Source organism: Acinonyx jubatus, chromosome E4 (assembly GCF_027475565.1).
Source record: "Acinonyx jubatus isolate Ajub_Pintada_27869175 chromosome E4, VMU_Ajub_asm_v1.0, whole genome shotgun sequence".
In the NCBI taxonomy this organism is placed as follows: Eukaryota; Metazoa; Chordata; class Mammalia; order Carnivora; family Felidae; genus Acinonyx; species Acinonyx jubatus.
Window position 1 is genome coordinate 25,276,062 of NC_069395.1, and position 23,459 is coordinate 25,299,520.

Genomic DNA, 23,459 nt, shown 5'->3' on the forward strand with positions numbered 1-23,459 from the left:
CCGGCGTCAGCCACTTCGCTCGCGGTTACGGCGCCAGCGGGAGCCGTCGGCGCGGGCCGGGTGTGCCGTTCCCGGCCGTCCCCGAAGGGGAACGCGCGGCCCAGCCCAGCCCAGCTGGAGATCTGTCCACTTACTGTCTGCTGCACAGGAGGCGCCACGACTGTGGGTCTCCCCCTGCGCCCTCCCCGATCGCCCTCAGTCTGCAAGTTCTTCTCCTTGGCCTGCCTGCATCGCCCCTAGCTACATCGTGGGCCCCATTCCAGATCCAGGTCTGATTCCGAGGACCAGCCCCCACCCACCCACAGCCATTCACACCACCAGCCTTTCCCAGGACGCAAGGAGCTGGAGGTTCTTCAGGAGCTGGCCGGCGCTGGGGGTGCCTGAAGATAGGGACCCTTGGGTGTGCGGGCAGCGGCGAGAATGACTTAGCCCTAAATGCGCGCAAGAATGAATTTCTCTCTGCAAAGTGAGGGGCCTGTGCGTTTGACACTCATGACGCCTCTTTCTGGCTCTCTCGCTTGCTCTCTCAGGGGCAGTGGGATTTGAGACAGACGCTGGCTGGCCCTGCTGCCATCAATATGTGTCCCAGCCCTGTCCAATGTCTGCTCTGTAATGAGGAGTGTTTCGGAATGTCACCTCTGGTAATGGGGAAGCGGCACCTGTGCACAGCCGGAACCACCTCTCTGTCTTCATTAGGCAGTCCGCAGCCCGGCTGCCCGCGGCCCTCGCTGGGTGACAGATGATGGGGTGATGGGGACGAGGAGTGAGCGCAGCAACCTCCTGCTGTCCAGGATTCATTCTCAGACAATGACTCCGAATGCCCGTCCCTGCCCTCCCCCCAAAAATAGACAGCTGAAAAAAAAATGCCCTTCTAGGGCAAGGTGTTGCAAGGACTGATAATAGCTAAAAATGGGGCGAAGGAGAGTTGGAGGAGTCATTTCCAGAAACAGACACCCGCCTAGCCACTGTGGTCTCCTGTCTAGATTGCATTTGGGGGCATCTTTCTCCTCCCTGCCCCGACTGTCTTCGCAGGCCACCTTTTGTGTCCCTTCTAATCTGTGCACCATGCAAAAGTCACAGGATTGAAATTCTAATGCTAGGCTTCCCTGTAGCCAGACCTGCGTAGTCCTGCATATTCCAAAAGCAGCAAAACCCTGCTCCTTTTGAATCTCAGCCCTCATAACCGCCTGAGATGGGGGGCATTGAGATCAGCCAAGCCCCAAAATGGCGTGAGACACAGACGTGGCTTCACAGGACCCCTGCTATCATGATAGAAACATCACCATGGAGACCATAGTCCTCTGGTTCAGTTCAATGTTCCCACCCTCCCCCAGAGGCTGTGGTATCTCCATCACCTTGTCCACTGCCCAGGCAAGCATCCTTCCATACTCTCTACGTGATCGGAAGTGGCGGTGGCTTACTACCAGCTTTGGAGGGTTAGGGGTGATGGCGGTGATCCCGTGGAATTTCCTGAGGCAACCATCTGATCCAGAAGCTGCATGGATAATCGATCTCTTGACTGGAGCTGGTGATAGAAGTGGCTTCGCTTTGTCAGGCCCTCACTTTGAAAGGCTGTGAGGGGGTCCCCTGGGGATCCGAGCTCTGCCCATTACCCCTCTTCTCTGTCTCAGTAAAGGGCACCCTTGTCTGCCTACATATTGGAGCCAGGAATCATCCTTCAATTCGAGCCAGAGAGTGATTCCTGACGCCCCTGCATTTGATCCATCGCCAAGTCCTGTTGGCTCTCCCTCCTAACTGTTCCCCCAAATGCACTTTTCTGTGCCTCCACTGCCACCACCTCAGTCCAAGCCATCACCCCTTCTCGCCCCTCCTCTCTCCCCCACTCTTGCAGCCAGCTGGCTTTCCTGTTGCGGAACGCAAGCCTGACCCTCCCTGACCACCCAGGCTGAATTAGTCTCCCGCCCCCCCCAAGACCTTCTCTGTCACATCAGTCTGTCTCATTGCCACACTCCGAAATTTTCTTGTTCGCTTCACTTGCTTGTCTGCTTTCTCCTCCTAGGACGTAAGCTCTAGGAGGGCAGGAACCCCGTTACTTTATGTACCTTTAAATCCACAGCACTGAGAACACTGCCAGGCATGTGGTAGGACTCAGGAAATATTTGTTGGATGAATGAATGAATGCATGCATGAACGAATGAATGAATGAACGTTCGCTGCAGCCTCAACCTAATGACACCCATGTCCAGTCCTGCACCACTCCTGTCTTTCTCTCCAAAGCTTCTGGAGGCATTTCTCTCAGACATAAATGTCATCATGTCACTCCCCTGCTCAAAGCCCTTTGGTGACAGGCAAAGCGTTCACAGCTATTGAAGCAGAGTGAAAGGTATGTGTGACTTTCATTATATTTTCACTTTATATTGCTTATAATTTCCTTCTGCTTGAAACTGTTTAAAATTAATTGGGTTTAAAAATTACGGAAATAAAAATTGGCCCCCGCTGTCCTCAGGATAAAGCTGAGAGCTCCTGGTGCCCCCGGGGCCCTTCACTGAGCGCCCCCCACCCCCGCCAACCTGCAGCCTCGCCCCGCAGCTGTCACCCCATTGCTCTGCACACTCAGAAGATCCCCAAGAAACATCTACGCTTCTTAGTACCAGGGACAGATAGAATTCTCTGGAACAGTTATTTTGTTTTTATTTTATGAGTATGGAATGGACAATTTTTGCGTGGCTGCTGGAAAGCTAGGTCAAATTAGAAATCCTCCTGCAGGTACAATAAACGTGTATACAGGCCATTAGGGCTCCCTTCTCCCTTAGCCTCGTGCTTTGCTCCGTTTTATGTTCCTGCTTGTTCTTTCTTCTTTTGCTTCCACCTTGATTATCTTTCTGTGCTGTCCTAAACTCCCGCAGAGCCTCCTTTAAGCCACGGGTATTGACCTTTCCTGGGTTTGAGGGAGAGGACTGGATCTCCCACCATGCCCTCTCCACCCGGTTTGTCTTATCTTTTATTAACTGTGGCTGCTCCTTGGTGAGTGTTCCTGGTGCTGAACGAACCCTCTCCCCCTCCTGCGCTGTAAGCCCATCCCCTCCAGTGCGTTCTCATTCTCTCTCTCTCTCAGGTGTTCCTTGGAGGAAGAGCAGATCCCTGATGGTTCTTTACAGGAGGACAAGTTGCTTTCCGTTTCTCTGGCTTCCAGAGGAAAGGTGGGCTAGGACGCTGAATGAGGTTGGGACACTGTCACACCTGTGTCCCCTCCCCACCAAGAGCCCTGGGAGAGGACCCTAATGCCTTGGCATAGTAACGGGGCTTTACTTACAACTCACACTTTGGAGCACTTACCCGTGGGCACTTCGTGAAAATAGTGTTTTAAGCACTTGAGATGCACTAATTCAGTCCTCAATAATTCTGTGAAGAAGGTACTATTATTATGTTTCTACTTTATCGACGTGAAAGCCAGGGCCCAGGGGAACAGAGCTTATAGTAAGTGGCAGGTCCAGGGCACAGAGGCAGTCTGACCGGAGAGTCTACACTCCTGACCACTGTGCATTTGCCTCTCAAGGTCCTCTGGTGGCCCCTGAGCTCCTGGTTGGGACTCTGGCACTCCCAGGGCTCCTTGCCTTCCCTTCACTACTGTTCATGACCATTTCATGGAGACACTAGGGCCAAGAACCCACAGCATCTCCCTCCCTGCGGGTGTCTCTTTTTCCAAAATGCATCTTGGCCTGCATTGTCAGGCTCATCTTCCTGATGGCCCTGCTGTCATCACTGAGCGCCCTCTGTCAGCGGCCTCGAGGGGCAACCCATCATTGGCATCAGCGGGCCCCAGAATGGGAGGATCCTGGAGGAAGAAGGGTCCTGGGGGCCTACACCTTACTATGAAATCTTAGGGCTCTCTGGTTCAACTGTATCTATCCACTTCTCAAAGCAATCCTCTGCTGTGGCCAGCCTACTCCGTTCCTTCTCCATTTTCCTTTGTTCACGATGTGTCTTCGCCTAGGATGCCCATCCTCGTGCTTCCTGCCTACCTAGACCTTGCCTACGCGTTAGCTTGCGCTCTGAATTCCACCTCCTCCAGGAAGCTTTCCCTGAACACCTACCACCCCCCAACCAATGGTGATTTTCTTCTCTGCTTCCGAACTCCTGGGGCACCCATGGGTACCACTGTGTTGGTGTTCGATTATGAACTTTGATTTACCTTTTCCCTTGCGTGTTTTTGGTTTCTCCACCTAGAACCTGATCCCTTTGAGGACAAAAACCACATTTCAGTTATCCCTCTGTCACCCACAGATTATTTCTTTCAGGTTTATGCACAATAAATCTCTGTAGGCAGGACTTACAGGACACCAGGAAGGGAGCCCTCCGGATCGTGATTTGTCAGTATCCAAGGTTTGCTTTGTCTTCGTAACAGGGCTAGAGGCTAGACCGATGTTGGGTCTAGGGCCATTTTCTCTTCCTTTAAAGGTAGTCCTCACAGGAGCTCAACATGTAAAGCAGGCAGGGGTAGAGTTGTCCTGGTTGCCCTTGAGTGGGGCTGCTCTGTGCCCCCACCCCTCCATGGCAGCTTGGAGGGAATCTTGGTGCTGAAATATTATAATTAAAAATCACTAGGGAAGGGACGCCTGGGTGGCTCAGTGGGTTAAGCATCTTGATTTCTGTTCAGGTCATGATCTCACAGTTCATGAGATGGAGCCCTGTGCAGAGCCTATGTGGGGTTATCTGTCTCCCTCTCTCTCTGCCCCTCCCTCCCTCTCTCAAAAGAAGTAAACTTTTTTTTTTTTTTTAATCACTAGGGAAGATCACACCAAAATTTGCAAACTTGAGTTACTGGAAGAAGAAACTACATGCACACATTTTATTAAAAGCGTATTTGCTGGTGTGTTTATAAAACAGCAATTAGGCAACTTTTCCCCCCTTTGTTTTAAAAAAAATTTTTTTTAACCTTTATTTATTTTTGAGACAGAGAGAGACAGAGCATGAACGGGGGAGGGTCAGAGAGAGGGAGACACAGAATCTGAAACAGGCTCCAGGCTCTGAGCTGTCAGCACAGAGCCCGACGTGGGGCTCAAACTCATGGACCACAAGATCACGACCTGAGCTGAAGTCTGAGCTGAAGTCGGACGCTTAACCGACTGAGCCACCCAGGCACCCCACCCCCCTTTGTTTCATACAACTTTGTTTTTGTTTTTTCTCCATTAACCTTGCTCATGCCTTATTCTCTTGAGAAGACGCTTCTGCCAGAGCCCTGACTGCATTTGATTAAACGATCTGTTTACTCCTCTGTTGTCCCCGTTAAACAGGCAGCTCCTTAATAACAGAGACTTCGCTCTGTTTATCTTCCCATCTTCAGGCTCAGCCAGGTGCTCAGTACATAGTAGGTGCTTGGCAACCGAACCCCCAAAGCACTGAAGTCTCTAGTTATATGGCCACCTCTCAATGAGCTAGACCCAGCTCATGGCCCCTGTGGATGATTCACCCTGAATTTTAAGGTGAAGTGGCTTTCTCCTGCTGTTCAGCCCTGCTCGCCCCTTCCCCTGCCCAGCTGTTTTGGGCTTGGAGAATATTAGTTCATTTGATTTGTTTTCATTAAAAATTTTGTTAATGTTTAGTTTTGAGACAGCACAAGCGGGGGAGGGGCAGAGAGAGGGTGGGGGGGGGGGGGCACAGAATCCGGAGCAGGCTCCGGGCTCCCAGCTGGCAGCACAGAGCCCGATGCGGGGCTTGAACTCACAAACCGTAAGATTGTGACCTGAGCCGAAGCTGAACGCTTAACCGACTGCGTCACCCAGGTGTCCCTTAGTTAATTTTAATATTAGCCTAAGAAAGATTAATTAGGAAGGCAAATTTGCTCTAAAAGGTGCAATTAATTCCAAAGCCAAATAGAAGAGTTATGGGTTGTCTGCAACGCTGCTGCCTTCAAGTAGTGTGGATAATCAAGCACTGACTAGACGAATACAGAATAATTAAAGCATCAGTGCTGTGTAGACCAAACTCCAAGTGGGCTCATGGCTGAGACAAAAGATTGAGATGGAGTTCGTGCCCATAAGAGTGAGGTCAAGGGGCAAAACATCCAAAGAGACACCCTGCCCTGGCTCTTCCAGCTCCTAAATCATTCATGAGTCATGTGACTTCCTCTGCCTCCCTCCCCCACACTGGCCTGGTCCAAGTCTGAATCCACTCTTTTCTGGACTGTTGTAACAATTCTCCCAATAGCCTCCAGACTCTGCACTATCAACTCACATCCACTCCGAATCCACCCTAAATTGTATTGGATGCAAAAACACAGAACCCTACAGCCAGCGTCCAACAAATGTAATCTTGCCAAGTCCTACTTACAAACTTCCAAATGTGCCTAGAGGTGAAGGGTTAACTCCTCAGCACGGCTCAGAAGCTGGCCCTGACCCGTCTGCTCCCCTACCGCCACCCCCCCCACTCATTTTCTTCTTGTCTCTTCTATCACCACACTCCTAGAACAGGCTGTCCTCAGCCCCCTTGTTATAGGGCAAACCACCGATCATTCTGGAAGTCTCAGTCTAAATGAATCTTTCAACCCTAAGGGCTTCCAAATCTGGGTTTACAGGAGCACTCTGTTAACAGCTTACCTTATTTTCTCGAAATCATCTGTTTCTCTTGAAGGAGACAATGAGCTCTTTAAATGAAGGGCTGTATCTTTGTATTCTCCTATACCAGCTTCTCTTTTTTTAATGTTTGTTTATTTATTTATTTATTTTGAGAGTGAGCAGGGGAGGGGCAGAGAGAGAGAGAGAGAGAGACTTAAGCAGGCTCCACACTGAGCGCGGAGCCCAACACGGGGCTCGATCACACAACCGTGAGATCATGACCTGAGCTGAAATCAAGAATCAGACACTCAGCTGACGGAGCCACCCAGGCGCCCCTCTACCATTTTCTAATTTAGGCCAAGCATGTTGTCTGTCCTACAGGAGATGATCAATAAATATTTGTTGAAAGAGATGACTCAGTTAATGACTCCAAGGATGATGCCAATTGAATTTGCACATTGAAACCCAAACTTCCTCTTTTCTCCCCTCGTCAATAGTAAATGCAGTTTGAAATATCTGGGGAAATGCGTCGGTTCTCCACTTCCTTCTGCCCGCCTAGCTGAGGCTCAGAGGCAGGTGTCTTCAGGAGGAAAGTCTAGAATAATGGCAAGCGATGCAGACTTCAGCCTGACAGCTGCTGATCTTTGCTTTAGTTGATTTCCCCCTTTGCAAATGGTTATTGGCAATTGAAACTGCAAATCTATCTGCTCCCCTATGTAAATTGCATTTACATTTAAATTGTGCATTCTTCCAAAGGATGGGGTTAGTAAATAACGGCAGATTAAACTTGAGGAGAGGAAATTGTGCCCCACGTCAAACCTGAGACCGAAGTGACATCTGGCTTTTACTATTTCCGTTATTTCAGTTTAATAACAGCATGTGGCATTAAGGGAAAAGAAATTGGATCTACATTTTAATGAAAAGAGGAAGCTCTCAGGGTTTAGATACCTTATCATGTTGAATACCTCGTCAATTGGCAATTAAAACTTGTTTCCCTCAAGAAATGGAATAAAATATCTTTACAGCCATGGGAGGAATAATAAACAAAAAAACAAGCTAATGCCCGGGACTTCACAGATAAAACCAAGAGAAATGGGTGCTGCAACCATCAAAACCGAGTATTTCCAGATACTGCAGAGTACAGGATTTCTTCAACAGAATAATGCTGAGAATAGAATCACGGAGATGCTGGGTGGGATCTACAGGGGAATAATTTCAGACAGAATAGTTTGTGCATAATAGGAGGCTCAACCCAATCAGATCATCTGATTGAATCCTTTGTCAACCTAGCTTCTTTGAAACCGCAGAGGTCTAAGAAAATATTCTAGAAATGCCTGTTTCATCCTAATAGTCTGTTTAAATGGAAGCAGTTCCACCTGCTGGCTGCTTTTTTGTCGAAAGCAATTCCCGGAAATGTAAACAAAATGCGTATGCATCCTAATAACCCAAGCCTATCATTTATTTGCTTTGATTGAAACAAATGTGTCAATTTTCCAAGTCTTTGTTTGGCGAATCCAATGTTTGGATGTTGGCAAATGTTTGCATTACATGTTTGTTTGGAAACTGATGCTCTATTCAGAAACTCTGGAGCTGTAGCCCTCAGAACCACAGCCTGGAATCATTCAATGAGCCTCCCTGACAATACACGCAAAATTGCTTAATCTTTTCCCAGAATCCGGATGGTGTTGAAATGGTAGAGTCCCATGGGCGAGTGTAAATGGGATGAGGCCTCCTGAGCAAGGGACTCGGTGTGGAAACTTTGAGGACATGGCTCACGAATAATTAGAACAATGGGAAACATTTAGACAGGGCTTACTATGTGCTAAACATTTCTTGTGTATTGTACACTCCTTGACGTCCAGTAACAACCTTGTAAGGTGGGTCTGTTGTCATCCCCATTACAGAGGCGGCAAAGGAGATATAATGAGGTTAGTAACTTATCTCACCTGATGTCACCCCGCTGGTAAGAGGCAAAGCCGGGATTTGACTCCAGACAGGCTGGTTCGCTGTCTGTGTAACCCTTTCAGGTGACTCCCTCCCATCCCTGGCATTTAATTAAGACAGTGTGTTTTCCCGTACTTACATTTCATCTTACATAATTGGTTTTAAAGTCTCAGCGGTCTTTTTAAAAAGACTCAAGCTAATGGTCTGAAGGATCTCCTCATTCTTAAATGAGGGATTCTTTGACAAGTTAATATAGCTTCTCCCACTTTCTCAGTTTCCCTAGAGTACATGGCCAAATCACCCATCTACTACTGTCGATCTTTTGATGATGACCCTGGCACCTGAGTTTGTCTGGTATTTCCTTTATCTTCCCAGTTTCCTGGCACTGTTTGGTGCCGTAGTATCTCTTTCCCTTCACTTCCTGTACATAATGATAACTTCTCTGCATCTCTTGACATTTCATCGTGGCAGGCTGCCCATAAAATCAACCAGTGCCTCCTTCTGTCTGAACTTAGGTTAAATTAATCATCTGACTTCCATATCAGTCTGTTGCTATGGGGTTGATTGATGTCACACTGTCTGTATTATGATCACCATGATATCTAACAGGCAAAAAGGGGTTGGTTGCTAGTAGAAAGAAACCCTTGGGTGAAACTCACCCGGCTTTAGTAACCAACCCAACTGCATAGACTTTAGACAACCATGTAAAGGGGTAAGTGAATTAATCATCCAGTTGGATTCCATTTGAATATTTTTCTTCCATATGTGTGTTCCCTCTAGGCAATTGTCTAGTGTCACTTGAAATTGATGAGGGTTCTTTTGGAGGTTATTTTGGGGAAGTTGGTGAAACAACAGACAGCTGTTCTTGGGAACAAGTGTCACAGGATCTGCCTAAGCTAGCGTCTAGTAAAAAAAAAAAAAAAAAGTCTGGGGCGCATTGTCCTTTTCCTTTCTATATTAGGTTGTTTACTGGTAGCCAAAATTTTTAATTCAGCTTCCCCAACACATAGAAAAGAAAACTCCCTTTTACGAAGCACCTACTGTGGTGCCAGAATGTGACTCTGGTCAAAAGCATAGTTTTAAAGTGGAAAACTGGAAAGCTAGGCATTCTCAGACAACCCTGATGTACATGACAATTCACAGCTTCTTCTAGCTTGTATACAATGTTCTTCCTAATTGGACATTGATTGATCACCAATAAAGGCAAAGTCATTACTTAAAATTGGTCCAGATCCTCTTGTGCTGAGTAATTGTCTTGAGTCATTTTCACTGCAATATTAAAAAGCATGGAAACATGATAGAAGTGAGGTACAATAAACAAGCTCCTAAATTATAAATCTCTGTTAAAAGGTTTGACAGACGTATCTTTTTCAGGATTTTGTTAAGTAGGTGGAGGGGTCCTTCGGGGGGGGGGGGGTGGTGGGGATGAAGGGATCAAGTGAATAAACGTGATTGAACTTGAGGCTAGCGTAGGTCTGGAAAGCCAATCAAGACTTGGGTAAACCTATATAAATCAATTTATGTGCCAGAGAATGAATAGCTGACTTTTTCCAAATGCCAATTCAGCAATTACCAAGTCTGTTGACGGTTAATTAAAAACTACCATCTCGTTACGTTCAGAGTTAAATTACAAGTGTGAAAACTACTACTGTTAGCAGGAACTGAATGCTCTGGACTCTCTGTACTCTCATCAAAAGGAGGGCAGGGATAAATAACTTTTATTTAACTCACTAAAAAAATCTCTCTCAGCTCTTTCGTATTTAATTAACTTCTTATCTTCTCAGAGCGTGAGTCTTACTCAGAGTTCCTAAGTAGGAATGGAAACATTTGTTCCTCTGCTCATTTTGTGCAGAAGACTTCTCTCACATGAGTTGAGTAGCAAAGTTAGAAATAATTGAACCCCAAAGGCATTGGGGAAAGTGACACCTACCCAAAGCTTAGCATTGAGGCAATTGAACCCAAGAGAGATTTATGGCGGAAAACGGTGATTTTTGCTTTCTTGCCTCTGTGCCTCCAAGCCTGGAGACATTGGGTTGAAGCACTTTTGCGGACTTTTGGTAAAGTTTTCGTGCTTATTTGGAAGTTGTCTTCATGAATTTAATGTTTTCCTCTTTCAAAGATTCCACTGTCTGAGAGACCAAACATCTATCACCATGGTGGATGTGAAGTGTCTGAGTGACTATGAATTACAGAACAAACTTAATAAGCTTGGATATTCACCTGGCCCGATATTACGTACGTACGCAGCAAATATTAGAGACTAGTCGTTTATCACTTACACACTACCTCCAGAGATTTAAAATCATTTACAATGGAAGGAACATATGCAATAAAAGCCCTCAAAATGGAAATACAAAACAAATTTTTGTACACAAAAAACCATAAACAGGGAAGAGGTGATAAATACGTCCTGATGCTACATATGGATCACTAAATAGGGAGCCAGAGAAAAAGAATTGTTTTTTTCCAACAAGGAAAAACAAGTTACTCTTGATGATATCACCCTGTTGGGTGGGGTTTTGTTTGTTTGTTTGTTTCATTTCTAGTATGTGCGCCATGTTAGCTATTTGTGTATTTATTGTTCATATTCCCCATAGATAAGATGTACGGTTTTGTCAGTCTTACTTTCGGATGTGTCCAATGCCTGCCTCCGTGGCTAATCCACAGAGGCCCCACCTTAGGTGTTTGTGGAAGGAAAGGAGAGCAGCTGTGGGGTCGACCCGATTGTAAAAGCCATGATTCACCAACAACGTAAGGGACAAGAATAAGCGCCTTCTCTGTGAAAGACCTTGAACGCAGTGAGATCGTATACACAAACAGAACTGACTGTGTTCTCTGCATTCTTCTTCAGCTTCCACCAGAAAAGCGTATGAAAAAAAGTTGGTGCAACTCTTGGTCTCACCTCCCAGTGTATCACCTGTGATGAATGGACCCAGAGAGCTGGACAGAGCTCAGGATGATGACGCTAAAGGTACCGTCGGAAGCTGCGCTGTTAGAGAGCAACTGTGTACTTATTCGAACCTTGTCTGGTATGATCTATGCGGCAGGGTGGCCTGTGAAATATCCATATGGCCCGTTTTCACACGGAGCCTGGAGACTAGGCCCCTGGGCTGCCAAAGGAACCCAATACTCCATTGTCCATGCCAGTGACCCCACAGGTGGAAAGCCGGAGGGGAGGCACTGTCCTCTTATTAACCAGAACCAAATCTGGGTTTGATTTCTTTTTTTTTTTTTTTAATTTTTTTTAACGTTTATTTATTTTTGAGACAGAGAGACAGAGCATGAACGGGGGAGGGGCAGAGAGAGAGGGAGACACAGAATCGGAAGCAGGCTCCAGGCTCTGAGCCATCAGCCCAGAGCCCGACGCGGGGCTCGAACTCACGGACCGCGAGATGGTGACCTGAGCCGAAGTCGGACGCTTGACCGACTGAGCCACCCAGGCGCCCCGTGTGGGTTTGATTTCTAAAACCAGAAGTTCCTGCAGGTAGTTTTCTCGTCTCCTTTGAGGTCTCAACCTCTGCTTTGCCTCAATCAATACATTTGGCAATGATTTGGTCGGATTAAATGATTTCAAATGCATTCAGAAAGATGAAGCCAACTGTACCTTCCTGAATTCCTATGCCTACTGCCTTCCTGACTTCGTAGGCGCTGACCACAGCTGGTCTCTTCCGGGCCCCAGGGGAGGTGGAGAGCTGTGGTCTCTGGGATCCCGGGGCTCCCATTCCAGTGGCCCCTGCCCCATGTGCAGCATTCTTCTGTAGGGGCGTCTGGCTTGAAATCGTAGGGGGTGGGCTTGAAGACTCCTACGATCAACTCCAAGGCTGTTTCATTCGATAAAGAGTTATTAGGAGTCCTCTATGAGCCACAGTCAAATAATAGAACTAGCATGTACTGAAGGCCACCAATGCATCTCTGTTCTAACGCGCAATATCTCATTCAACCCCCACGCTTCTAGCTGAAGTCCAGAGAGGCCAAGTGACCGGCCCAACATCAAATAGCTAGGAGGCAGCCCCAGAGTGGGCCGTGAAGAGCAAGGTCCGTTGTCTCTGTCACCACTGCACGTCCAGATCCTGGAAGTACTAAGTGCTTAGTACTAATAGTACTAAGCACATAGCACGAATTCAGGAAATGTTTGTTGAAAGAGGGTGACAGAACCGAGGTTTGAATCCAGGTCTGGTTCTCATCGTTGTGCTCCTTCTACCACGTGCCTTATACGCTCTCCACAACTTCTACCGCGAGGATGAGCACATTGTGTTTTTGACCACGTTTGATCTACAAAAAAAAAAAAAAAGGCAATTTCAAACAGTTCAAATGGAATAGTTTAACAAATAAGATAAGTGCCTGGGCCTTTGGAAAAATCCCCTTGATGCCTGGTACTGGAAGAGGTGCAGGTTCTAAAGGTTTTCCCTAAGTCCGGCATGGCTGGCCTCATCTGAAAGAGCAGGGCTTGGAGATGGACCCCACCGACCCCAGAGTGGGGCAGTTAGCACCAGGGAGCCGCAGGGCAAGTGGCTACCCCAGACCCTTTCTGGATGTGCAGTGTGTTCCGAGTCCTATCCTGAACCTGGGACTGCTTGTGTTTCCTGCCCTCGACAGGAGCCGAAGGGACTCCATCAGCCCTTTGATGAAATGCAGTGCCAGGGTGCGAGATTCCAGAAAGGAAGGCTTGTGTACTCACAGCTCACAGCCGCCCAGCGCTGCAGGTCAAAGCTGCACAGCCAAGCGGTGGTGGCCTCAGGCCAAGCTCACCTGGTTCCCAGCACGCAGTCCTCCACGGAGGGGCATTTACGCCCAGGCGAGGAGAAAACGAGCCCCTCGGTTTGTAAGCTTTGCCATTGCTTCGTAGACTGTGTCCACCTGCTGTTAGCCGACTGCAGGCGATCCGGTCAGAGGTGGGAGCTCTGGTTCAGTCCTACCCTTGTAATGCAATTCTGTTGTGTCAGTGGATGGTGATTAGGTCAAGTACGAAATGACTGCTTCTCCGGGTCAGGTCTGAATCAGACATTTGAATTCCCTCACTGGAGGAGCCTCATAGACCCTGGTGCCATTCAAATGAAGGGGATGATGCAGAACTGCTAAGTTCCCGGGGAGATTCCGTCTTGGGCATTTCACAGAAACACCTAATCCCCGGGCAGGGTTGCTGAGGGGAGTGTGCGGCAGGGGGCAGTGACGACCTGAGGCTAAGCACTAGGTTATCGAAACAACCTGGGTAGGTTTGATTTTCCTCGTTGCCCCTCATTGTTTTGGCCCCCAGGGGGCATAGCTTTAACGACTGCACCTCTTTTCAAGCTTCCCAAATATTTTTGAGTTGGAGAGCTCATTTAAAATCCCCTCCAACGGCTCTGCTGAACGTGCAGTGGCACACGATCGCTCCAGGTTTATCAAAATGCTCCTCCGCGGGCTGAAGCCAAGGGTTGATGAACAACCAACCACCTTTCCTTCCCCTGGTAGTTTCCCTGATTTTGAAGCCTTTTAGCAAAGATTTGGCCTTCCCTCCTGGAGAAGGGGGCGGGGGGCTTCTTTGGACACAGAAGGAGAAACTCCTCCTGCCCTGTCTTGATATTCAGGGATGTATGAGGCTTGCAGCTGGTTTGAAGGGGCACTGACTAGACTGAAAAGAGCCGCCCAGACGAGCAGCCAGCTTGCACGCAGCAATGTGTTTTTCTCGGAGACATACACGTATGACAGCCTTCCTGTCAGGAGCCCCCGCCGTGTCCCCGGGGGGGGGGGGCCCTCAGCGCATCGCACAAAGGCCACCGCAGAGCCGCTCTTTTCCCTCAGAAGGGCAAAGTGAATTTTCTTCCCCTCCCCAAATTCTTCTGCCCTACAGTTGAGAGAATTCACCCCGACGATTGGTGTTTATTTCCTTTGCTCGCTCCTATGTCCTCATGGCCCTGTTTTCCTTTTGTTTCCCGTGATCCAGAGCTTAAGACTACTATCATTTTGAAAGGAAATATCCTTCTCTCATCAGAAAAACACAAGGGACCCAAAAAAGTATGTACAATTCTAATGCATGAATACTTTTACCCATATATTAAATACAGGAACTAGCACTCTTCGCACGTATTAAGAAAGGAAATAGCAAGTCGCTACATTCTGTGACCGGGGTAGAATCCTCGCTTAAAGAGTCTCCTTTGAATGCAGGTTTCTGTTTTGTGAAACTATTTCCATGTTCTGGCTCAAGACCCTCTCCCCCCCACCCCACCCCCCACCCCCAGTAGCACAGTCCTCCAGCCCCTTCGTGAAATTAATAGCACTGCCTACCTCACAGGGTGGGTGTCAAGCGAAAGGCTGTGCAGGGAAAGCGCTAGAACGAGGCACATAATTAGCTCATATAATGAACTCCAAGATGTCAACTCCAGGGACTTCGTTCTCAGTCCTCTGACCACGGTCCCTCTGTATTTAGAGACGCCTGCCTCCTTCAATTGTGACAACACCATGCTCGCCCAGTTCTTGGTTCTGTACCTCTGTGTCCATTCTGACTCGTCTTTTGGCCTCTAAATGAGATCGTCTTTTGGCCTCTAAATGAGATCGGTCTGCAGGCTCCCCTCCCCTCCTGCTCCGCATCATTTCCCTTGGCCTCCCATTCCCCTGAGGCGTAGGCCTGCCTAACCAGCCACTTCCTGGAAAGCCCCCTCCTCTTCCTTGTCCTTTCATCCCTCCTCTGTCCTGCATTCACGCAACAAATTTTATAATCATGAACATTTCGTAGGTTACATGAGTGTATTTACGCTTCTCCCCCGCGGCTATCTCTACTTCCCAGCTCCTCACGTGGGACATGGGGACCAAACTCATTTCTGTTGACTCCAAACCTGCATTTGTGGCCTCTGTTCACCTTCATGGTTTTACCACCTTCCCATCCAGGCTCAAAGCCTCAAGAGTCATCTTGGAACCCCCACTCCCCATGGCCCCTCACGTGTAAACACTTGCCAATCCTATGGATTTCAGTTATGAGTTTTAAAGATCCAGCCCCCAGGGGTGCCTGGCTGGCTCAGTAGGTAGAGCGCATGCGCGTGACTCTTGATCTCAGCATCTTGAGTTCAAGCCCCACGTTGGGCGTGGAGCCTACTGGAGGGGCGAAAAAAAAAAAAAGAAAATCCATCCTTTCTTTCTGCTACATCCTAACTTATACGGTATTACTTTTTTTTTTTTTTTAATTTTATTTCAACAATTGTAATATCCTCCTAAGTGTCCTGGGCCTCTGGCCTTTCCTGACTCTGTTATGCCCAGAATTTGTGATCCCCAAAGACCACTAGGGAGCCGAGTCCTATGCAAAAGCAAAGAGCCTTTATTCGAGCTAGCTCGAGCTCAATCCCCTACCTGCACCGACGCAGCGGTGAGATACCAGGGAAAGAGAGCGAGTTTCAAAAGGACAAAGGTTTTATTGGGGCCTGGGGGCAGTTGGTGAGGTAATGGCTATGGCCTCAGCCGATTGGCTGGGGAAGGGTCCTGGGGAAGGGTCAAGTCCTGTTAGGCAGGTGAAGGGGGGGTTACTCAAGGGGAGGAGGTGTGGTCAAGGTGAAGGACACAGAACAAGATGGAGTCGGCTGGCGTAGGCCCGCCCTTTCATTCCCCCCTTGTCATGTAGCTTAGGGACCCAATCATGGGACCGGCTGCATTTATGGTGACAAGGGGAACAGAGTTTGGAGGTTTACGCAAAGTTCTGGGAACCAAGTGTCCCTGGGGTGGCTCGGGGACGTCTGATTAAGTATTGTCCCCGAGCTGGTGTCTATGATCTGCCAGGTGATGTTTTGGGGGGCGTGGGGACTCCCGGCAGCATGAGCAATGACAAGCAGAGTTAACAGAGTTACCAATATTAGGTAGGTCAAATGCGCTGTAGCTTGAGCTTGAGCGGGTTGTGTTGGTCCCGACTGATGGCCCATCGCGTGACAACGTCCTTCCGGATCGAGGAGGGGTCCGCTGGCTGAGCGTGGGTGTGATGGACCCAGGTCGCGATGCCGTCTACCTTGAGAGCGGTGGGGGTTGTCAACACCACGATGTAGGGTCCCTTCCAGCGCGGCTCGAGAGTCTCTCGGTGGTGCCTCTTGACATAGACCCAGTCTCCTGGCCTGTACTGATGAGGTGTCGGGATCGGGCCAGCCTCGTAGATGGCACGGAGGCGCGGCCAAATGTCCTCGTGCGCCCTCTGGAGCCCGCTCAAGGAAAGAAAAAGTTCTTGATCTTTAAACTCAGCAATAAGTTCAGCTCGAAGGCTGGGAATAACAGGGGGTGGCCTGCCAAACATGATCTCGTAGGGAGTAAAACCCAGAGTGTAAGGAGTGTTTCTAACCCGGTAAAGGGTGTACGGTAGGAGAGTCACCCAGTCCCCGCCAGTCTCCATGGTTAATTTGGTAAGGGTCTCTTTTAGGGTTCTATTCATTCTTTCTACCTGTCCTGAGCTCTGGGGCCTATAAGCATAATGTAATTTCCAGTTTGCCCCCACCGCCTTGGCTACTGCCTGTGTTACCTGCGAGATAAAAGCTGGTCCATTGTCTGATCCTACCATGGCAGGAAAACCATACCTGAGTAAGATGTCTTCTAGTAGCTTCTTAGCCACCGTCTGAGCCATTTCATGCTTGGTTGGGTAGGCCTCCACCCAGCCAGAGAAGGTGTCTGTAAATACCAGGTCCTCGTGTAGAGCCTTGTCGAAGATGGTGGGTGAATTTTTGAATCCCTGAGGTAGCCGTGTCCAGGTGAGTTGCCCACTGTAGCCCTCCTCCGGATCATGCCACTCGAAGGCGAACAAGGGTTGGCTCTGGGGTGCCAACGGCAGACTGAAGAAGGCGTCCTTTAAATCTAGTACAGTATACCAGACCCTGGAGGGCGCTAAGGAGCTCAAGAGAGTATATGGGTTGGGAACAGTTGGGTGTATGTCCGCAACCCTCTTATTTACTTCCCGGAGGTCTTGTACCGGTCGGTAGTCGTTTGTGTGAGGCTTTTTGACCGGCAGTAAGGGGGTGTTCCAGGCAGACTGGCAAGGAACTAGTACCCCTAGGCTTCGTAGTCTCCGGATGTGTGGCTGGATCCCCTTCCGGGCCTCCTGAGACATGGGGTATTGTTTGATCCTTACCGGACTCTCTCCTGGCTTGAGCTCTACCAGGACTGGGGTCCTGTGAGCGGCTGGTCTCATCCCCCCTGTCTCTGCCCAAACCGAGGGGAATTCTCGTAGCCATCTGTCTATATTATCCTCTCTCGGGAGCGCCTCCTGGTGGAGGAGGTATTCATCCTCCAGTTTCATGGTCAGGACCTGGATGGGGTGGCCCTTGCCTTCGGTGACCTGAGGCCCCCCTTGTCTGAAAGTTATCTGAGCTCCAATCTTGGTCAGTAAGTCCCATCCTAACAGCGGGTAGGGGCATTCTGGTATTACCATAAAGGAGTGGGATACCCGGCCCGTTCCCAAATCTACTGTTCTTCGGGTAGTCCATGAATACTGGCTCATACCAGTTGCCCCTTGTACCCAGGACTTCTTGCTGGCTAGTTTTCCTTGTGGGATGCGGAGGACCGAATGTTGTGCTCCGGTGTCGACAAGGAAGTCAATAGGGGCCCCCTCCACTTTAAGAGTTACCCTGGGTTCGGGGAGAGGGTCCGAACCCTGACTCCCCTAATCACTTAGTTCATCCAGCTCTAGGACTTTTACTCGATCAGTCTTGTTTCCCTTTCCGCCGGCTCTTTTTGGACAATCTCGGGCCCAATGCCCTATCTCCTTGCAGTATGCGCACTGATCCTTCTGCAGCCTCTGTTCCCCCCCCCCCCCCTTGGTACTTTTACCTTTTCTTGTGTCGTCTGCCAGCTGCTGGAGACGGCGGTCTCGTTCCTCGGGGAAGTCAGCAGTGGTAGCTAGTAGTATTCTGGCCAGGTCTCGAGTCTGCTTACTGCTGGCAGCTGCCATGGCGCGAGCCTGCTTGTCCTCAGGAGGCTCCCGGTTATTATATACCTTTTCGGCTACCACCAGTAAGTCCTGCAGACTTTTTTCTCCTAGTCTACCTATTTTCTGTAATTTTCTCCTAATGTCTATAGCCGATTGGTTTACAAAGGCCATGAGAAAAGCTGCCTTGCTTTCTGGAGCCTCTGGATCCATGGGGGTGTAGGTACGGAATGCCTCCATGATCCGTTCTAAAAAGGCAGCCGGAGATTCATCTTTTCCCTGTTGTACATTTCCTACCTTGGCCAAATTGGTTGGCTTTCTAGCAGCCATTCGGAGACCCCCCCATTAGAGTCTGGCGGTAGACCCGGAGCCTCTCCTTACCTTCTGCCGTGTTGAAATCCCACTGGGGCCGAGTTAAGGGGAAGGAGGCATCTATCTGAGCCTGGTTGGTGGTGGGATTCCCATCTGCGCCTGGAGCTAGTTTTCGGGCCCCACTGAGGATTCTTTCTCTTTCTTCAGTCGTGAACAGGACCTGCAAAAGCTGCTGGCAATCATCCCACGTGGGCTGATGGGTAAAAAGAACAGAGTCTAATAAATCAATAAGCCCTGCCGGTTTCTCGGAAAACTTAGGATTCTGAGCTTTCCAATTGTAGAGGTCACTAGTGGCGAAAGGCCAATAGTGATGGGACTGATTCCCCTCCGCGTCTGGGGGTCCAGTGGCTCGCAGGGGCAGAATAGTGGAGTCGGCGGCGGAGGCGGATTGCCCCCTCTGAGCCCTTTGTCTGGTAAAGGGCGGGCTTCCCCCTGGAGCGTTTCCGCCTCCCGCTCTCCGAACAGCGTCTGCCTCCCCCGGAGGGGGAGGATGGTGTTCTTCCGGCATCCTAGAGGGGTTATACGGGGGAGGAAAAATTAATTCTTCTTCAGTACCCCCCTGTAGGGCAGGGTAGAGGGGTGCTGAAGGCTGGGTAAGACTTTTCCTCTTCTCTGTTTCCTGCAAAGCAAGAATGGGTTTTGGCTCTGGAGGGAGCAGGGTTAGGAAGGGCTTAAGCCAAGAGGGTGGGTCTTCTACAAGGTCCTGCCAAGTGACAATGTAAGGGAGCTGATCAAGATGGCCCGCCTTAGGCTGAGAGATGATACTCCTGACTCGGTGGATGGTAGGGAGGTCGAAGGTCCCCTCTGGTGGCCATCCGACATTGAAAGTTGGCCACTCGCTAGAACAAAAAAACTGCAACCGACCCTTTCGGACTTCCACACTGAGGTTGTTAGCTCTTCCCCTCACATCCTTAAAGTGATCAATCATAATACTTAGAGGAGTAGTCTGAGTCTGTCCCATAACGTCCGTCCAGCAAGTCCACAGAACAAAACAGAGAAACACAAAAACAGACAAACAGAGGGCCCCTAGAAAGTCTTCCAACTCCATGGAAGCAAAACTGCAAGCTAGCTTAGACCTTTGAGGGGATTCCATGTCCCTCCAAAACCGATGAGGGGATTCCACGTCCCTCCAAAGACGACGGCCTCACGCCGACCAGCGGGAGCGACCCGCCTCGTCTCAGACCTTTGAGGGGATTCCACGTCCCTCCAGAAGGGAGAATCGGAACGTCTTCCGAAACTCCCGGCCCGTGGTCCTCCAGTGCGTCCACTTAGACCGCGTCGGGCACTACCAGAATTCCAGAAATGAGCTCACACAGAAAAGACAGAACAAACAGACACTAACCGTGGCCAGTCAGGCTCTCCGGGTCGGGGTCCCTCGGGGTTCTTGGGGATCCCGGACGAGCCCCCAAATGTTATGCCCAGAATTCGTGATCCCCAAAGACCACTAGGGAGCCGAGTCCGATGCAAAAGCAAAGAGCCTTTATTCGAGCTAGCTCGAGCTCAATCCCCTACCTGCACCGACGCAGCGGTGAGATACCAGGGAAAGAGAGCGAGTTTCAAAAGGACAAAGGTTTTATTGCGGCCTGGGGGCAGTTGGTGAGGTAATGGCTATGGCCTCAGCCGATTGGCTGGGGAAGGGTCCTGGGGAAGGGTCGAGTCCTGTTAGGCAGGTGAGGGGGGGGGTTACTCAAGGGGAGGAGGTGTGGTCAAGGTGAAGGACACAGAACAAGATGGAGTCGGCTGGCGTAGGCCCGCCCTTTCAACTCTAGTTCAGATCTACAAGCAGAGACTGAATCGTGCCTGGAAACAAGACGCAAACTTACCACACACGATGAAGGTCCCGTAACTTCATCTGATGTCTTATTAGCCCCCCGCCACCCCCGCCATTTTTGTTCTGGTTAAAATCCTGTGATGGTTTAAGGACCATCTCAAAGGCCATGCCTGGGCCTCCCCTTAAAATTGCCATTTATCCCCTTCAATAGCTGTCACAGGCTCTTGCACAAACTAGGAGCCTGAAGCTCACCTCATCAAGTCTGCCAGGGCAGCTCTAGTGACAAATAGGTTAGTTTGCAAATATGGTCTAGTAATTCTTCTAAAAAAATTTTTTAATGTTTTTAGTATTTTAATTTTTGAGAGGGGGGCAGAGCACGAGTGGGGGAGGGGCAGAGAGAGAGAGAGAGACAGAATCCGCAGCAGACTCCTCGCTCTGAGCTGTCAGCACAGAGTCCGACGCAGGGCTCGAACTCATAAACCATGAGATCGTGACCTGAGCTGAAGTCAGACACTCACCTGACTGAGCTACCCAGGTGCCCCTGGTCTCATATTTAAACTACTTGCTGCATTTCAACAAATGAAAAGGAAAACGCCAAGTAAATATTCTGGTAGTATGTCATAAGCTTTAGCTTCCCATCTGAACATAACTCAAATTTGATGAAGTAATTCTGATATCGTATCAGGTTTTCTAAAAGAATTTTTAAAATCTTCCAAATGGTTCATCAAAGGAATCTTTTCCATTCAGAAAACCTCATTTACACACACACACACACACACACACACACACACACACAAACCCTTTGTAATCATTCCGGCAAAGACATGGGTGGGGGGGGGGGGGAAACAACCAGAGTATTTAAAATGCATCAGATGGGACCAATGCCCTTCAGTCCTTGCTCTACAGAAACCTGAAATAAAACCACATCAATATTTTGAATTGGCAATAGAATTAAGCAGAAAGTCTGTGATGGCATGAAATGTTTTTGACCCTAGAGGATTTATATAAGCCACTTGGAGTCTCAGAAGGGCCTCAAGACATCTGTTCAACTTTAAATTCTAAAGTAAATGTAAATAAGCATTTAAATTTCCACATAAAAGGTGGTAAAAGTGTGTTTATTGAGATACTTGTCTAACACCATAGACTTTAATTACTGAAGAGCAGGGGTCTGTGCCTAACAGTCTTCTAAGTACCTGGAAAGGTAGTATTTCCGCATTTCTTTGAAACACAAATGAACGCCTATTTTCCTCTCCCATCCTAGGCTTCCAGTGGCATACAAACCACTTTGACATTTGGATTATGTCAACTTCTGGAAGCTTTGTGATACTGTATGCGTGTCTTGTATCAAATCATGTATGCAGCCACTGCTCTGGTGGTTAAGACCACTCAGAAAGTCAGGCCAATGTTTCAAAAAAATTTTTTTAATAAATAGTTTTGAGACAGAGCGTGCGAGCCGGGGAGGAGCAGAGAGAGCGGGAGACCCAGAATCCGAAGCAGGCTCCAGGCTCCGAGCTGTCAGCACAGAGCCCGATGGGGGGCTCGAACTCAGGGACTGTGAGGTCATGACCTGAGCCCAAGTCGGACGCTCAACCTACTGAGCCACCCAGGCACCCCAGGCCAATAATTTTTTCCTAATTAAAAAAATTTTTTTAATGTTTGTTTTTGAGAGAGAGAGAGAGAGAGAGCACACATTAGTGGGAGGGGCAGAGAGAGAGAGGGAGAGACACAGAATCTGAAGCAGGCTCCAGGCTCCAAGCTGTCAGCACAGAGCCCTACACGGGGCCCAAACTCAGGGACTGTGAGATCATGACCTAAGCCCAAGTGGGACGCTCACCTGACTGAGCCACCCAGGCGCCCCAGGGCAATATATATTTTTTTAACTGGGGACTTTTTTTGTCCGATGGACTCCAGGCACACCTTCTAGTGCTTCCAGTGGTAGAGTAGGCAATAGAGCCCGTGTGTGTGACACAGGCTCTAAGTCCCTTCTACCAAAGAGGGGAAAATGGGATTTGCGGTGTTAGGGAGGCAGAATAATCTACAATGTCACGTTGCATGAAGTGGCCTTTGAGTAAGGTGACCATGTCATTTACACCCCAACAAGATGCTCTTGAGAATGAAAGGGGACGCTTCCAGAAGGGACTTGGGAATACCAGGAGTCAAACAGGACTGTCCTGGCAAACCGGGGCATATGGACGCCCTGGCTCAGGCACGTTTCCTTGGGTGAAGGTGTTGGCATGCACAGACTAACTCAAGGACTGGATACCCAGAGGGCAGCTGACCCCGGGGAGGTAGGCTTCCAGAGCTCCTGGCCCCTTTGGGCATCTCCTTGTTCCCTCCCAGACACAACATGCTCTTTCCTGCCGGAACCCCAGTTCACTCAGTCCTCCCAGCCTGGAAGATTCTCTTCTCTCTTGTCACCTAGCCTACACATTCCACTAGGAGCTTCTAAAAATGTGTTCCCTCAGTCTGCGCCTCGCAAGCGGCCTTTTCAGTCAGCCCCAACTCCCACCCTCCTCCTAAGAGCTTTTGCTTCGCGTGTAAAACACTGAGGGTGAAAACCTGTCTTTGAATCCTCTGCATTGAATTCAATGGCAGGCATACCCGGGGAGGGAGAGGGAGTTACTCAGTCTTTGTTGGCTGAAGCCAAGGGAGCCTTTGTTGTGCACAGATGTTGGTGATCTCCCTCTCTCTGACCTCCTGTTCTGTACCACCTCCTTTGTATCTTAGACATACCTTAATGTATTCTCCTGAGAGACAACACTTAGCTCACAGTGAATTGATGACCACCCAGGGAATGGTTGCAAGAGAACTTCTACCCCTGAGTCTCAGCCTGTGAGTTAACAACTATTTATCTATACTGGGCGTTGTGCTGGACCTTTCTGAGGAAGAGAAGAGGTGTAACAGGAGCCACAGTCCCCGTCCCCAAGAAACTTAAAAATGAGCTCGGGAGACAAAAAGTGTGTGTATCCAAAATACGGACGCCAGAGCCAGA

The 23,459-nt window shown here is 49.1% G+C and overlaps 1 protein-coding gene across 3 annotated transcripts in view; it reads left to right on the forward strand.

Annotated features, from left to right (window-relative positions):
* The first annotated feature begins 9,034 nt into the window (after window positions 1–9,034).
* The window catches only part of LEMD1 (LEM domain containing 1), a 30,319-nt gene continuing 15,894 nt past the window's right edge, over window positions 9,035–23,459 (forward strand). The window contains exons 1-6 of one of the 3 annotated variants that reach the window (XM_053209321.1): window positions 9,035–9,171; window positions 10,579–10,694; window positions 11,311–11,430; window positions 14,383–14,453; window positions 15,223–15,377; window positions 23,195–23,318. In XM_053209321.1, the coding sequence (XP_053065296.1) occupies window positions 10,613–10,694; window positions 11,311–11,430; window positions 14,383–14,453; window positions 15,223–15,377; window positions 23,195–23,303 (537 nt within the window). In that variant the 5' untranslated portion in view covers window positions 9,035–9,171; window positions 10,579–10,612 and the 3' untranslated portion in view covers window positions 23,304–23,318. Of the gene's footprint in view, window positions 9,172–10,578; window positions 10,695–11,310; window positions 11,431–14,382; window positions 14,454–15,222; window positions 15,378–23,194; window positions 23,319–23,459 lie in introns of those variants that run through there. The other 2 variants (XM_027074867.2, XM_015069906.3) reach the window with 2 other exon arrangements.